General features: G+C 50.2%; 1 protein-coding gene across 1 annotated transcript; it reads left to right on the forward strand.

The window, feature by feature from the left end:
* The first annotated feature begins 811 nt into the window (after nucleotides 1-811).
* LOC148542352 (vacuolar fusion protein MON1 homolog B-like) lies at nucleotides 812-15,567 on the forward strand. Its single transcript, XM_088470466.1, has 6 exons — nucleotides 812-943; nucleotides 4,461-4,544; nucleotides 5,675-6,580; nucleotides 8,611-9,409; nucleotides 12,721-12,868; nucleotides 15,068-15,567. Exons 1-6 carry the CDS (start codon nucleotides 937-939, stop codon nucleotides 15,293-15,295), a joined length of 2,172 nt encoding a protein of 723 aa, XP_088326592.1. The 5' UTR covers nucleotides 812-936; the 3' UTR covers nucleotides 15,296-15,567.
* Nucleotides 15,568-15,572: the final 5 nt, after the last annotated feature.

Raw genomic sequence — 15,572 nt, forward strand, 5'->3', positions numbered from 1 at the left:
TTGACTCAGAGGCAGCGGTCATGTACGCATGCGCCAACCAGCTCTGCCTTCTGCGTAAGCGCACTACTGTACCATCGATGGTTCCAACCATCAAATGGCTTTGAAATGATAGTTACATGCTATCATCAGGCATGTAACGATGGTGGCGAGATCGCAACCCTTTCACGCTGCCCAACAAGGGTCGTGACCTCATGAAAAGGGGGCATGGTCTCCCAGGCTCTCCCCACACTGTGAACAGATGCCATGCGCATGGCATCTATTCACCCGCTGCATGGCAGCAGTGACAGTAACTGCTCCCCAAAAGTTATCCCTCTGCGGGACACTGTGGCCCATGGGTGGGACACTGCCGGGACAGTCCCTGAACATCTTGCCTGTCCTACGGAAAGCAGGACAGTTGGGAGATATGCTCAAAGGGTAGCATTAAACTAACTAACTTGCATATATGATCGCAGAGATGCGACTCCGCAAAAAGTCATAATTGCGGCTGCAATAGCGTCCACATTCTGAACTACGCACTTTAAGTGGATCTATTTTGGTTCACCTCCCTCATTAGGTGAAAAAGTGAAAACTGATCAGTTATTTTAGGTTTACATTATTATTATTATAAATGCATTTACCCTTCCAACAAAATGGCTGCGCTCAGGAGAGCGACAAGTACCCGGATTTGCAAAAAAAAAAAAAAAGTTTATCAGTTGAGTCTCCTAAAATATGTCCGACTACGCGGACCTATGCTAGAGCCCCTGAGTTCCGTCTCCGAGCTTGCTGCGCTCTCTGATTGGATAGGAAACAAGTCACCTGATGTTATCAGCTTAAGGATTCGTTGTCGCTGTCCACGCCCCCTCACCGTCTCCTGTGCAAGTGCAACAGCAGCAAATCGGTGGTGCGCGTCCCCGGGGCCGAGGCTGAGCGGCGGTGCGCGGGCACGCAGGAGCCCCCATGTCCGGTATATGGGGAGAGGGAAAGATGTATATAAGGGGGGCTGTGTGTGTACTGTATACAGTGTGTGATGGGGTGTGTATTATGTAAGTGCAGCAGCTCATATACTCCCCCATGTATATCTAAGAGCAGGCATACTAAACGGTGCAGGTACCATTACCTCAACTTCCAATAATAATAGTGCTATTTATTTATCAACTTACTTTATATTAAGATTACACTGCATACCTTTATAGCTTTATATAACATTATGCTGGTTGTACTGACCCCAGGGAGAGCGACAGAAAATAATAGCTGCATGCAAAGGTGATTTATTTTTTTATTTATTATTTATTACCAGTTATTTATATAGCGCACACATATTCCGCAGCGCTTTATAGAGAATATCTTACCATTCACATCAGTCCCTGCCCCAGTGGAGCTTGCCGAGTATCGTCAACAAATCTGTATAATATACTGTATAAGGGGTCAATCCAATTAGGTGCGAGTTGCTGTTGCAACGGTGTTAAAACGCCGGCAACGGCCAGCACCTGCCACCCTTCGCGGCCCACTCTGAGCCCGAATTCGCTGAATTTTGATCGCAACCCTATGGGGCTGCGAACAAAATTCCGCGAATCCAGGCTGCCGTAAAGTCCGGCCATTGCCGCGATGACTTGCGCTGGCGAGATCATTGCGGCTAATAGGATCGACCCCTATGAATTCATCTTACACCCCACAGGACTCAACAGGGATTTGTATGTTTTGTGCAGTATTTACTATCATTTCTACATATACAGTCAGGTGCATAAATATTGGGACATTGACAGAATTTTCATATTTTGGCCTCTATTCACCACCACAATGGCTTTGAAATGAAACAAACAAGATGTGCTTTACCTGCAGACTTTCAGATTTAATTTGAGGGTAATTACATCCAAATCAGGTGAACGGTGTAGGAATTACAACGGTTTCTATATGTGCCTCCCACTTTTTAAGGGGCCAAAAGTAATGGGACTATCAACTCAAAAGCTATTTCATGGACAGGTGTGGGCTATTCCATTGTGGTGGTGAATAGAGGCCAAAATCTGAAAATTCTGTCAATGTCCCAATATTTATGGACCTGACTGTATATATATATATATATATATATATATATATATATATACACAATCTCATATCCTCTATACCAGGGGTGGGGAACCTTTTTTCTGTCGAGGGCCATTTTGATATATATAACATAATTTGCGGGTCCAGTGCAGGCCGCGGTTCCTCAATGTAACATCACACAGGGCAGGGCCACAATCGCCGTTGATAACAGCAATACCCAGAGCATCCTGAGGATGCTCCGGAGAGCTGTAAGGGCAGCGATGTGACCGTCTGAAGTGTCTTAAGGATGCTCCAGACGGCACTGCTGCATAGATTCTGGGCACCCTGCTGGCCAGATGAGGCTAGCAGAAAAAAGCTGTGAGGACCAGACCAAATGACTCCCGGGGCCTTATACAGGCCCCGGGCGTGGGGTTCCCCGTCCCTGCTCTATACTGTATATGAGTTGTGGCCCCTGCTGGTGTGCATGTTGGCTCTCTCTTGTTCTGTGTAGGTGCATCTTGCAGACATGCCCAGGACTTTGCCAGGTTCTGCGTTGGTGCATCTTGCAGACTTTCCTAGGACTTTGCCAAGCTCTGTGTTGGTGCATCTTGCAGACTTGCCCAGGACTTTGCCAGGCTCTGTGTTGGTGCATCTTGCAGACATGCCCAGGACTTTGCCAGGTTCTGCCTTGGTGCATCTTGCAGACATGCCCAGGACTTTGCCAGGTTCTGCGTTGGTGCATCTTGCAGACTTGCTCAGGACTTTGCCAGGCTCTGCGTTGGTGTATCTTGCAGACTTGCTCAGGACTTTGCCAGGCTCTGTGTTGCTGTCATTGCCCAGTGTGATTATGCAGAATTTTTGCTTTCTGCAGCTGTTCCCGGTGCTGAATCCATGGAGACAAGGGAGTTGTTTTTTTGTGCCTCAGAGCATGTCCCAGGCTTCATGTGACTTCTATTTGTTCCGCTGCTCTCTGCAGGAGACTGATGTGCACTCGTGTCTTATATTAACTGATGGGTTTGGCACTGATATGTTTTGTACAGTCTATACTCTGTTGTTGGTTTTCTGCCCTCAGTCCGCGAGTGGTGGTGAGCAGGTGAGCACGGCCGGTCTGTGGTTTTGGTCACTATTTAACCTAACTATTGACTAGGAACTGGTGACATCACCAAAGCGTGATACTCTAATCGAATCGATGATGTCATAAGTGTCTAGAGATTTGATGGGCTTAATTATCAATTTGTGGGAATATTGTTGCTGCTCTCGTTAAAGGTATGGATAAAGTGTGGGATATTGCCGCTAGTAGTAAATACAGATATATTAACGGTCTTTACTGAATCCTGGCGACTTTTATTTGGCTAGAAAATTAGTGTAATAGAAAAATCAGTTTTAAAGTTTTTAGTTGCACTTAATAAAGTAATAATCTAAGTAAGGGAGAGACTTGATATATAGGGTCCGGTTAAATGGGCCTCTAGTCTCCGTGGTAGCTTTACGCACATTACCAGTAATGAGAACAACGGCCATATTTGCCTGCACCTCTGAATTATGGCACCAAAATTGGCTCGCAAAAGTGCTGCATGCATTTCCTGACTAATGCCAATGGCTCCAGCAAAATGAGATGTAAGTGGAGACCGTATATATGGTAAAGACACATAGGTGAAAGGTAAGGGTTCATTGACAGCTTCACTCTCTAAACGGTGCTCAGGGCCTAATTAAGACCCGCTCGCGAGCGCTAAGCGCTCGCAAGCGGGTCTATGTTGGCCAAGTGCGCATGCGCACAACAGAGGCGGCTCCGTTGTGCGCATGCGCGAGACCCGAATATCGACGGCCAAGCCGTCGTTATGGGTCTCGCACCAAAGGGGGCGTGCTGTTGATGGTGAGTGATAGCACGCCCCCTTTGGTGGACGCGCCGGGGGTGTGGCTGCCCAGACGGAGGCGTTCCCATGGGAACGCCTACCGTCTGGGGCCGGCCCCACTGACATCACAAGTGATGTCAGTGGGAGTGATTTTGGCTCTGATAGAGCCGAAAGCACTCCAGGGCTTGCGGCAACGAGACCCTACCGCAAGGGTCTCGTCTCAAGCCCGATGGTCGCGATGGTCTTGACCATCGCGACCATCATTTTGGCCGCTCGCTAAAGCTGTGGGTGGTTACCCACAGCTATGCAAGTGGCCAGGAGGCCGCTCTTAAATTCAGAGGGACGGCCCTGATTCAGAGCGAGCGCTGTCAGAGTGTCCAGCTCTGAATCAGGGCCTCAGTCTGTACCTGGCTCAGGTAGTTATCGCTTGTGCAGAAACCGACCACTAAGCAAGTTGGTGCCTCCATTGGTTATTGAGGCCGGTGGTTGCGATGTCGTCTTTAGAACTATAATAAGAGTTTTCTTCTATGTGATTATAAGATAGTTGCAGTCATTGTCAGACACTGATGTCGATTGAACATGTTTTTTTGTATCTATTTACACCGTTAGAGGCCGACAGAGATGTGGGGATGATGGCGGAAGAATCGGAAACGCCATATCTTGATTACGGGAAAGAGGAGGAGTTGGTGAGAGGTAATGGATGGGAGATTAATGACTGGGTCAGATATTAGACAGCTGTCCCTGTTTGGGAGAGGTGCTGAGCTGTGCTTTCCCCCAGATTATTACAGAGGTGGGAGCCAATTCCCTCTCCTCCATCCAAGCAGCCAATGAATCCAATGAGTTTGCCTTTTGTGGAATGAGTGGTTGGATCGGCTCACGTGCGGCCTGCTTACAGCTGACTGCATGTGTGCCAATCTGGTCCTAGTGGCTGGTCTGGCAAGCCATTGTACTAGGCTTTCAGAACTCCAGTGGATATGATTTGGCGGAGAAGGGTATCAAGTTCTTATGTACCTTTCCTCTAGGGACAATCGAATAGCTGGATAGAACGGTTTGTGGACACCAATTGTGTACATTTCATTTTTTGAGCTGTGGTTATAAAGTTGGTGAAATGACACTATATAAAATGGAGACTGCAAGTTTATAGGCTGTAGCTTTCCAATATGGCTGCCCTCATGGTGTGTAATAAAAGATAATGTGGTGTGATTACGACGACTTCCTGCCACTGTGTCTTACACCCCGTTGTCCACATCATTAAGGCTATTGGGAAATTTTAGTTCTAATTGTCATGTAACAGCCTTAAAGCAACTTCTCCAAAACTGTAATATTACTCAATATTTAGTCAATACCAGAATGCCATCGTCTGGCCTAACTCGCCACAAAAGCTTCCGTTAGTGCACTCTAAACTTAAGAAGTATTCGGTGATGTCTGCAGCCTAAACTTGTCTCAGAACATTCCCCAGTGCAGTTAAAATTATTCCATATAGCTACACACACTGGTACAGAGAGATAAGGGTCTGCTCAGAAGATATTACAGTCTAGTATAAACAGTGCTGGCATCCATTTTGTGGACTAAGCCAATATTCATCCTGTCTGTTAATTAGGGAATAGTGACATCATTGAGGCATGAGTTGTATCCTCGCCTCGTGAAGTCATTGGTTCAGCCTACAAAATGGCTGCCTCTTCGGCATATAGGCAGTAGATATAAACCATCTGCTGTTTTGATTCCTAGGCTGGGGTAGTTTAATAATCAGTCAACAACCATCATCTATAAGCTATACTCCTGAGTACAGAGAGACTGATTATTTTATATTTATTTCTCAACAGGTCTTCAGGAAAGTCCCACCAATGCTGAACACCCACCCACAATGACATCGACCCTTGATTTCCCTAATACACAGGAGGTCACACAGTTTCGGCAACACGAGCCTGGGCGCAGTTCCCATGAGCCTCTAGACTGTAACGGAGCTGATGGTAAAGAGCAGATTGCAATTGTCTTCGAGCAGAGCACTTTGGAGGAGGAAGACTTAAAGGAAGTCCCCATTGATGTCCTATCAGATGGGGCTTCACAGTTGGACATCAAGGTGATCACTGTAGATGGTGACTCCATACAGGATAGGGTTGATATGGTTGAAGGCATGGCCCAGGATGGCTCATCGCTCTTGGCAGAGGCACATAGAGAGCAGGGAACTGCTGTTTTCGATGACAACTTGTTACCGAGGTCTTTACAGGTTGATTCAGAGGGGAATTCCGAGACAAACAACGAGGAGACTAGGGTAGATCATGACTTCAGACAGGCTTCTGAAAAGGTGACCGGGGACATGGACGAGCCGCCACTAGATGGTTCTGCTAATGTGACCAAACTGGATGTTACGGACTCTGAGCCTGGGCCTACAGCTGCGAAATGTGAGGATGACGTCAAGGACTTAACCGATTCCGCCTCGACGGATAATACATTCGAGGACTCCGGAGACTTTACCAGTATTTCCTCCGTTGTTGGAGGAGTAACTTCTGAGGTATCCCCGCCATCTACCTCTGTCCAGCGTGAGGAGGACGTCACAGCGGAGAGCTGGCGCACGAAACGCAAGCACGTATTTGTTTTGAGTGAGGCCGGAAAGCCCATTTACTCCCGTTATGGCAATGAGGAGGCCCTGTCTTCCACCATGGGTGTTATGATGGCACTGGTCAGTTTTGTCCAGAGTGGAAATAACTGTATCCGTTCCATCCATTCAGGTATGTGACGTCCTTAACCCCCTATATATAGAGAAGTTTATCCTCTGGTGCTGTAAGGGTGGGACGGGAGAGGGGGAGAGTAAGGGTGGGACGGGAGGGAGGGAGGGTAAGGGTGGGACGGGAGGGAGGGAGGGTAAGGGTGGGACGGGAGAGATGGAGAGTAAGAGTGGGACGGGAGAGTAAGAGTGGGATAGTAGAGTAAGGGTGGGACGGGAGAGTAGGAGCGTAAGGGTGGGACGGGAGAGTAGGAGCGTAAGGGTGGGACGAGAGAGAGGGAGCGTAAGGGTGGGACGGGAGAGATGGAGAGTAAGGGTGGGATGGGAGAGTAAGGGTGGGACGGGAGATAGGGAGAGTAAGGATGGGACGGGAGAGAGAAAGGATGGGACGGGAGAGAGGGAGCGTAAGGGTGGGACGGGAGAGAGGGAGAGTAAGGGTGGGACGGGAGAGAGGGAGAGTAAGGGTGGGATAGTAGAGTAAGGGTGGGATGGGAGAGAGGGAGAGTAAGGGTGGGATAGTAGAGTAAGGGTGGGATAGTAGAGTAAGGGTGGGACGGGAGAGAGAGTAAGGGTGGGATGGGAGAGAGGAAGAGTAAGGGTGGGACGGGAGAGAGAGAGAGAAAGAGAGAGAGTAAGGGTGGGACGGGAGAGAGAGTAAGGGTGGGATGGGAGAGAGGGAGAGAGAGTAAGGGTGGGACGGGGGAGAGAGAGAGAGAGAGAGAGTAAGGGTGGGATAGTAGAGTAAGGGTGGGACGGGAGAGAGGAAGATTACATTGCTAAAATGGGAGAACTGACAAGTGAGTGATCCAACGAGCCCTCTTAGATCGTTCCATCATGTTCCATGCAGTATATGGATTAGTAGCGTTATCCAACAATTCTAGACTCCTATAAACAGACATGGGAAGCTGATATTTGAGAACCGGTTTGGAACTCTCAGGTTGAATCAAGCCGACTATCGGCACAGTGCAACTTGCCTATTTTGTTGTTACGTTTGTCTCTTTACGATTCTTTCTTTTTACATCATTCCTCTGTCTGCTGATAGCGCACGTAATCATTATATATCTCTTGTGTTTGGCATGTCGTACCTTCATAGCAAATAGTTTTATAACATTCACTTTCTAAATAGAGCCGCACACAATGATGTTCACGTAGTTGAGCGATTACTTGCATTTGCACATGAGCAAAAAAATGTCGGAAAGCGCTACGGCGCATGCGTTACACAGAGTGTACACACAGAGGCGCCGTTCGATTCAGACAGCATCGTCCCTTCCATCATTGGGATATTGTATAAGCACTTTGGTGTATCCTCTGCTATGAAGTGATGCTGTTTGAATCCTTGACCAGTAAAAAACAGAGGGTCTCATTCAGACCCGGTCGCAAGCGCTGAGCGCTCGCAAGCAGGTTGACTGTAAGGCCCTGCGCATGCGCAGCGGCCGCACTGCGCGTGAGCAAGCCCCGGAGCGAGAGAGAAATTCTCTCGCTCCGGAGCTCACTACCAAAGGGGCGGCTGTCGATGTTGATCGACAGCTCGCCCCGTTTTGTGGGCGGGGGGGTGGCTACACAAATGTTTTGTGGGCGGCCGCACTGACATCAGCAGTGATGTCAGTGGGGAGCTTCCTGCTTGATCAGAGCAGGAAGCTCCCTGGGGCTTGCGGTTGCCGAGACCCAACCTTAGGGTCCCGTCGCAAACCCGATGGTCTTGACCATCGCGACCATCAACCTGGTCGGTCGCACTCATTCAGAACGAGCGGTCGCTTCTTGCGACCGCCTCTAAATGAGGGCTAGAAAGAGAAAGTGTCATTCCCCTTACAGGGGATTCCAGTGATTTTGCAGGGCCAGGTAGATAATATAACTTTTTTTAAATCGAGATTTTCAACCCTGTCCGATAGGCTGTTGTGGGATGCTCCTGGCTGACGGTGATGCCTAAGGATCGGTGCGAGAATTACCACTATATCGTACCACTAACAGTGATGTTGTGTTATTGGGGATGTCTGTTGCGAGAACCGATTTCTAATTTTGGCTTTTTTTCCACAGACAAACAGAAGGTGGTCTTCCTGCAGCAGGGGCCGCTGGTGCTGGTGTCCGTATCCCGGGCCCCCCAATCGGAGGAGCAGCTGAGACGGGAGCTACAGTACGTGTACTACCAGATCATTAGCATGCTGACCCAAGCCAGTGTAGCTCGGATCTTTGAGCGCAAGAAGAACTACGATCTGCGACGTCTCCTCGCCGGCTCCGAGAAGATTCTGGACAGCCTCTTGGACTTGTTAGATACTGATCCCGGCTTTCTCCTGGGCGCTGTGCAGTGCGTGGCGTTACCCAGCCCTCTCCGGGACTCGCTGAGCTCCATGCTCACCAAGGCCATCACTCCGAATTTGGTCTTCTCCATTTTAGTAGCGGAGCAGCAGCTTGTGACTGTGGTGCAGGAGCGGGCGGTCATCGAGGACTGCCGCCTGGACCCTGCCGACCTCCACCTCCTGCTGAACCTCATCGGTGCTTCCTCTGCCTTCCAGGCCGGCGAGATCTGGACTCCTATCTGCCTCCCCCGCTTTAACCCCGATGGTTACTTTTATGCTTATATCTCCTACTTAGACCCCCAGTGCACCGTGTGCTTGGTGCTGCTTTCTACCGATAAGGAATCCTTCTATGCCGTGTCCGGCTGCAAGAAGAAGATCCAGGAGGCCATGGAGGCGCAGAACTCTTTGCAGGCCTTGGCCGGGGCTCTCCGGAGCTGCTCGTACAGTGTCTCTCTTGTTGGGATCCCTGAGCTGCTGCACTTTGTGTACAAACCTCTGGACATCCCCGACACCTACCAACAGCTCCCCCAATTTACAAGGTATTTTAGTCGGCAAACAGAGGTCAGTCTGAGCTTTCTAAGGGTAAATAGGTCACATTAATATTGAAGCTTCAACTGACCTTGGAATGTCATGGTTGGTTTTCAATTCAATGTGCACATATTGGCCATATACGGTAGGGTCGACATCGCAAGTCTTCCCTCACTACTCTGTGGCTGTGAGGGAAAACTTGCGATGGCGGTGGGAGCAATGTGCCCTTCCGGAACAGCACATGGCGTCCATCGCACTGAATTGAATCCCTCCCCCTCCTCGGCAGCTGGATTAGATCGGTCTGGCCAGCTGCTTAGCTCTCCGTGTTGCTCCTGTTTGCCACCAGTAAAAACAGGCTGGAATTGTGACATTTTTAATTATGTTTGCCCCCCTCTACTGCTAATTAGGTGCGTCACAAATGGGACCTTCCAATAAACCAAGCTTCAAGAAAGGGGCCAGACACTGTATAAGACATCCTGACCTCCATCTACAAGTGGCCGAGCGCGGGCCGCTCCTACTGTTCCACCTGGGCGACCGAATTATTAGGCCAACCCCATAGTGGCGTGAGGGAAAACTTATAATGCCAGTGGGCGTGATATGCACTTCCGGAACGTGTCATCGCACTGAATTGAACGGGATGCAGTCGGGATGCCGACGGTCTAAATGCCGACCGTCGGCATCCCGACTGTCTAATCCAGGCAAGTTTCTAATGACCGGCGTTCCCCCGGGAGGTTAGGGTTAGGCAGGTGGAAGGGGGGGGGTTAGGGTTAGGCACCCCCGGGGGGAGGTTATGGTTAGGCACCCCACTGGGAGACTTGGGGTTAGGCAGCGGGGAAGAAGTGGTTAGGTTTAGGCACTTAGAGTGGGGATTAGGGTTAGGCACTTGGGGGGGAGGATAGGGTTAGGCACCCCTAAGGGAGGGTTAGGGGGGGGGGAGGTTAGGTTAGTAAATAGAAAAAATACTTACCTGTCGGGATCTTCACTGCCGGCCTTCCGCTGTCGGCATGCGGCCGGAGGTAAATCATACAGATTCTGAATTGAACCTCCCCTGCTTATGAATATGATGGGGGAGAAATGGTCATTATTATCTGCCTAATGAGACATATGAATAAGAATCGTTCTCCTGCCCATAGTTGCAGTTATAAACCTTCTGAAGGCTGCCTCATCTCTCCATTTTAGTCATCCTACAGATGACCACGCAAACTGCGGCACGACCGGAGGTCAGTGTCCCCGCTCCCAAGATCACCATAATGCTGGATATTGTTGTAATCACCAGGGCCATTATCGGGAACATCGGCAAGCACGGTCAGAAGATGACGGCGGCAAGCCTCTGTAGTCATTTGTGATTGGCACAGCAGGCTGTAGTGAAGCCAGGAAGTGTCCCACGTGTGGCTTAATGATCCTGCCGCCCAGCTGGAGCGTTGCGAGCAGCCCGCGCTCGCCCACCTGTAGATCGAGGTCAGGATGTCTTAAACAGTGTCTTGAAGCTTGGTTCTTGGAAGGTCCCAGTTGTAACTCAACTAATTAGCAGGCGAGGCGGGGGGGAGCAAAGATATGAAAAACTGTTTCAATTCCAGCCCGATTTTTTTTTTTTTTTTACTGGTGGAAAACTGGGAGCAACACAGAGGGCCTGATTCAGACCTGGTCGCAAGGCTGCGTTCGCACGCAGCTGTCCGCATCCAAAGTATGCAATTGCTTCGATCACTAGCAATACATTAGCACGCCCCCTATGTTTTGCCGTGCGATCGCTGTATGTAATTAGACGCCCACCAGCCCTTAGTAACATACGTCATCTCCAAGAAGTGTATTAAACAATCGGTAACATCGACTGACATCGGACCCATACGCAGCCCCTGTGGCTGACCCTACCCTACCGCAAGCACTGCGAGTGCTGCTGTGTGTATTTCAGCCATGTGACGTGTACGCTGGCGATGCGTCTTCATTATGCACGCCCCTGAAACGGCGTTAAGACGCACAGACACGCCTCGGTTTGCACCACCACACCCCCGTTACCATCGACCACCCCCCGTCACCACCCACAAACGGCTCGTCCTGTCACTCATGCTTGCTGAGCGTCTGTGTACAGGGTGCGAACGTTTCCCGATCGCATGGACTAGTTCGCGCACTGCGTAATGTATGCATGCACAGATTGCAAACATCGGCAGACTACGTGCGAACGCAGCCTAGCGAACGGGTCTGAATTAGGCCCAGAGAGTGAAGCAGCTCACCAGGACCGATCTAACCCAGACACATAGTAGGGAACATCTGAAAGTTCCAGGGGAGGCCAGACAGGACATCATTAGCATGGGCAGACGATGACCATTTGCAGCAGGCCTGGCCAACCAGCTGATCGGTAGGAGGGTATGCTGGGACTTGTAGTTTTATCATACAGTCAGACTTGCTGCCCGCACTAATCATCATCTGGTTCCAATAATGTGTTAGTTGGGAACTGAGGACTTCTGGGCCGATCCACATTTGCACCCAGTTGGGTCCCAACTAAAATATAATATTGTACTTTATTGTTGTGAACTTTTCTCCTGCTTTCTGCTAGAAAAATAACCTACATTAAAGTTGCTGTAACCCACAGGCAGCCGACACATCCATTTCAGTTATAAAAGATGTCAGTCTGGGCTCTCGCCTCCCCTCCAAAACTTTGTACACAGCAGGATCGCCAGTAGGTCCCTAATCCATGAGCTGCGCTATGCGTTCCCGGTATGAAGTGAAGTTGTAGCCGTGTAAAGGCGGGTATCCACTAGACGATAAATTGGACGATCTGAACGATATCGTTATCATCCGCAATATCGTCTAGTGAGCATGCCGTCAACAACCGGCGAGGCGCGCTCCCGCAGGTCGTTGGCGATGTCTTTCATCACCCGTACTTGCAGGACAACCTGACGATATTGTCAGGTTCTGCAAATTCGGGGATGAGGGAGGGCGCAGGCACTGAACGATAAAAATTTGGGAACGACATTGAGCCCGGCACTGCACGGCAAACACTAGACAATATCGCACGTGGAGCATATCGTCTGGATACTCGCCTTCCCAGGAGACGCTGCAAAGAGCCGTGACTGCATGAGACTGCACTTGTCCAATGTTCGAGTCGGCATTTGTTCTTTCATTGCTTACTATGAAGGTTAATGGTTTTGTTTGTCTTTTTTAGTTAAAAACAACTTTAAAAGGGGGTTGGAGGGGTTGTGTTCTGAGGCCTATATGTAAGTCCCACGCCTTGGACTGAAACATCGTAATCTAGCCAGAGAGTAACGCACACCCCCTTCTGTGAGGACATAAAGTTTTACCTGTCTTCCTCCTCCACCTCCCGCAGCCCCGAGTCGGACGGCCCGTACTCCAGTCAGGAAGAGCGCCAGAGACTGTACGATTTGTACCGGTACCTCCACTGCCGCATCCACAGCTCTGTGCGTCCGCTGCGACTCATCTACCACGTGGCCGAGAAGGAGACGCTGCTGGCCTGGGTGATTTATCTTCTGTTTCGGGGGTTGTGGTTGGGTTAAAGATTGGTTAGAAAGCCGGCACAAATTTGGGGGACACTGGGCTGCTAATACTGTGGGGTAGATTTACTAAAGCTTCTAAAATGTGGTGGCGTTGCCCATAGCGACCCATCAGATTGTAGCTATCATTTCTCTATTGCATTCTGGAAAATGACAGACAGAATCTGATTGGTTGCTATGGGTATTACCACCAGGTTGGGTACGGGATGCTGGCGCTCAGATCCGGGCGTTCAGAATCCTGATGCCGGCATCCCGACCAGGTTACAATCCGGCACCTCTAGGTAAAGTAACCCTTCCTCCCCGGTGCCTAAACCTAACCTCCCCCCTTAGTACCTAACCCTCCCCCTAGTGCCCAACTTCAGTACTTACCTTCAAGATCCCGGCGGTCGGGATGCTGGCGTTGGCATTATGACCACCGGAGTTCTGAACGTATCCCACCGACCTCCACTTGTCTGTTTTAGAAGCTTCACAAAATCTACCCCTACGAGGAGACTGACCAGGACGTGCTGGGACTGTTATAGGTGAATAGGACGTAATGATCTCTAAGAAGTGTTCACTGCCAGCGTGATATGTGTTGATGTAGAGCAGTGGTGTCAAACTCGGGCTCTTCAACTTTTTGTGGGACTACATATCCCAGCATGCCCTGCCACAGTTTTAGCATGCCCTAATAGCAACATTGTGGCACTGCATGCTGGGATGTGTAGTTCCACTACAGCTGGAGGGCCCGAGTTTGACACCACTGATGTAGAGGAAACTAACCTGGATATGGTGTATTATAGGGGTCTGTACACTAAGCCTTGGAGAGAGAGAAAGTACCAACCAGTTCACTTCTAACTGTCATTTTCAAACAGTGTGTAAAGTGACAGGAGTTGATTGATTGGTACTTTTATCTCCATCCACTTTATCCCTCTCCAAAGCTTAGTACCCCTCAATGTTGTACTTTTTACGCTGTTCCCCTAAAGGTATACAATCGGGAAGCCGGCTGCCTTAATACCGGCAGCCGGCTTCCCGACTGTCATATCCCGGCGAGGGATGAAATGCCGGGCATCTAGATGTAGACGCCTGACATTTCCCCGACGCTGGGAGACAGGCGCCCGGCATCCCGATCGAAGGGATGCCGGGCGCCGCGGGGGGGGGGAGGGTTAGGTTTAGGGCACCCGGGGGGGACTAAGGGTAGGCACCCCCCGGGAGGGTTAGGGTTAGGCTTGGGGGAAGGAGGGTTAGGGTTAGGCACCCCCGGGGGGGACTTAGGGTTAGGCACCCCCCCGGGAGGGTTAGGCTAGGGGGAGGGAGGGTTAGGGTTAGGCACTCCCGGGGGGGACTTAGGGTTAGGCACCCCTCCCCCCCGGGGGACTTAGGTTTAGGCAGCGGGGAAGGGGGGGATTAGGGTTAGGCACTTGGGGGGGAGGTTAGGCACCCCTAAGGAGGGTTAGGGGGTTAGGTTAGTTAGTACTTACCTATCCACGATCGGGATTTCCAGCGCTGTCGAGCTTCCGCTGCCGGGAACTCTGCTGTTGTCGGCCAGGCGCTGCCGGGAATCGAACCGGCGGTATTTCATACCGATTCCCCGCTAATAGGCCAAATGACCGGATCCTGTGGGGCCTGATTAGCGCCATACACCGCGGCAGTTCGCACCTCGGCCAACCAGATTTTACGCCAGCCCTGCTGTTCGTTAAAACCAGATGAATGTGATTTGTCATAGTGCTCATTCCAGCATCGTCAGAACCAATGTAGTTCCTCTTTGCTGCCAGGGGTGTCGCTCTCTGCTTCTAGCACACTCTGGTCTGTATACCAGCAGTTTGTTGTATCAGCTTAGTGTGCTAGAAGCACCAGAGCAGAGATGGACACCCCAGGCTGTAAAGAGGAACTGCACAGGTTGTGACAGGTGCTGGAATGAACACTATTGTCATTATGGATTCATTGCGCAGCAATTGGGGGGACACTGCAGTCTAAAACCAGTAAATCAGTGCTTCTATTAGCAGCTTAAACCTTTTCAGGAACAGATTTAAAATGCATTTAAAAAAGGACAATTAGTTTTTTTTACTATGACTGAGCTCTGTAAATAACGGTGACCGGTTTGATTTCACACGTAACATGTGGGACTGGTAATTACACTGTACTTATTATTGGTATATTCTGCTCATAGTCTCTCTCTCTGTGTAGGTCACTAGCAAGTTTGAACTGTACACGGCGTTCAGCTCCTTGGTGACCAAAGTGGGTGCAATTAACGTCATAACCAAACTCCTGCGCTGGATCAAGAGGGAGGAGGACCGTCTGTTCATACGTTACCCCCCAAAGTATTCCACAACTCCCCTGCCAGGGAAAGGGGCGAAGGCCGGCCGGACAGACAGGACTGACCCCTCTCAGAACGGCTTTTTCGCTGGACTCTAGCGGCAATTGCGTTGAAGAAGAGCCACCCATAGGAGCCGACCGTGTCTGCACCCCCCCCGTACAATGTCATCTAACCGCTGCGTTCTGACGATGTAGCTCCGCAGCTAGAGGACTAACCTGAGCGCAGCCGCTTCCCAGGAGGACGCTTCGTCTACGGAACAGGAGGCCAATTGCTGGGACTTCTAACGCGTTCTGTTCTAGTTTTCTTCCGTGTGTATATATATATATATATATATATATATAGGCCTCAGAATAAATCTGCTACAGACAAAGCCTT

This window comes from Taudactylus pleione, unplaced genomic scaffold (assembly GCF_031769625.1).
Source record: "Taudactylus pleione unplaced genomic scaffold, aTauple2 ptg000013l, whole genome shotgun sequence".
NCBI lineage: Eukaryota > Metazoa > Chordata > Amphibia > Anura > Myobatrachidae > Taudactylus > Taudactylus pleione.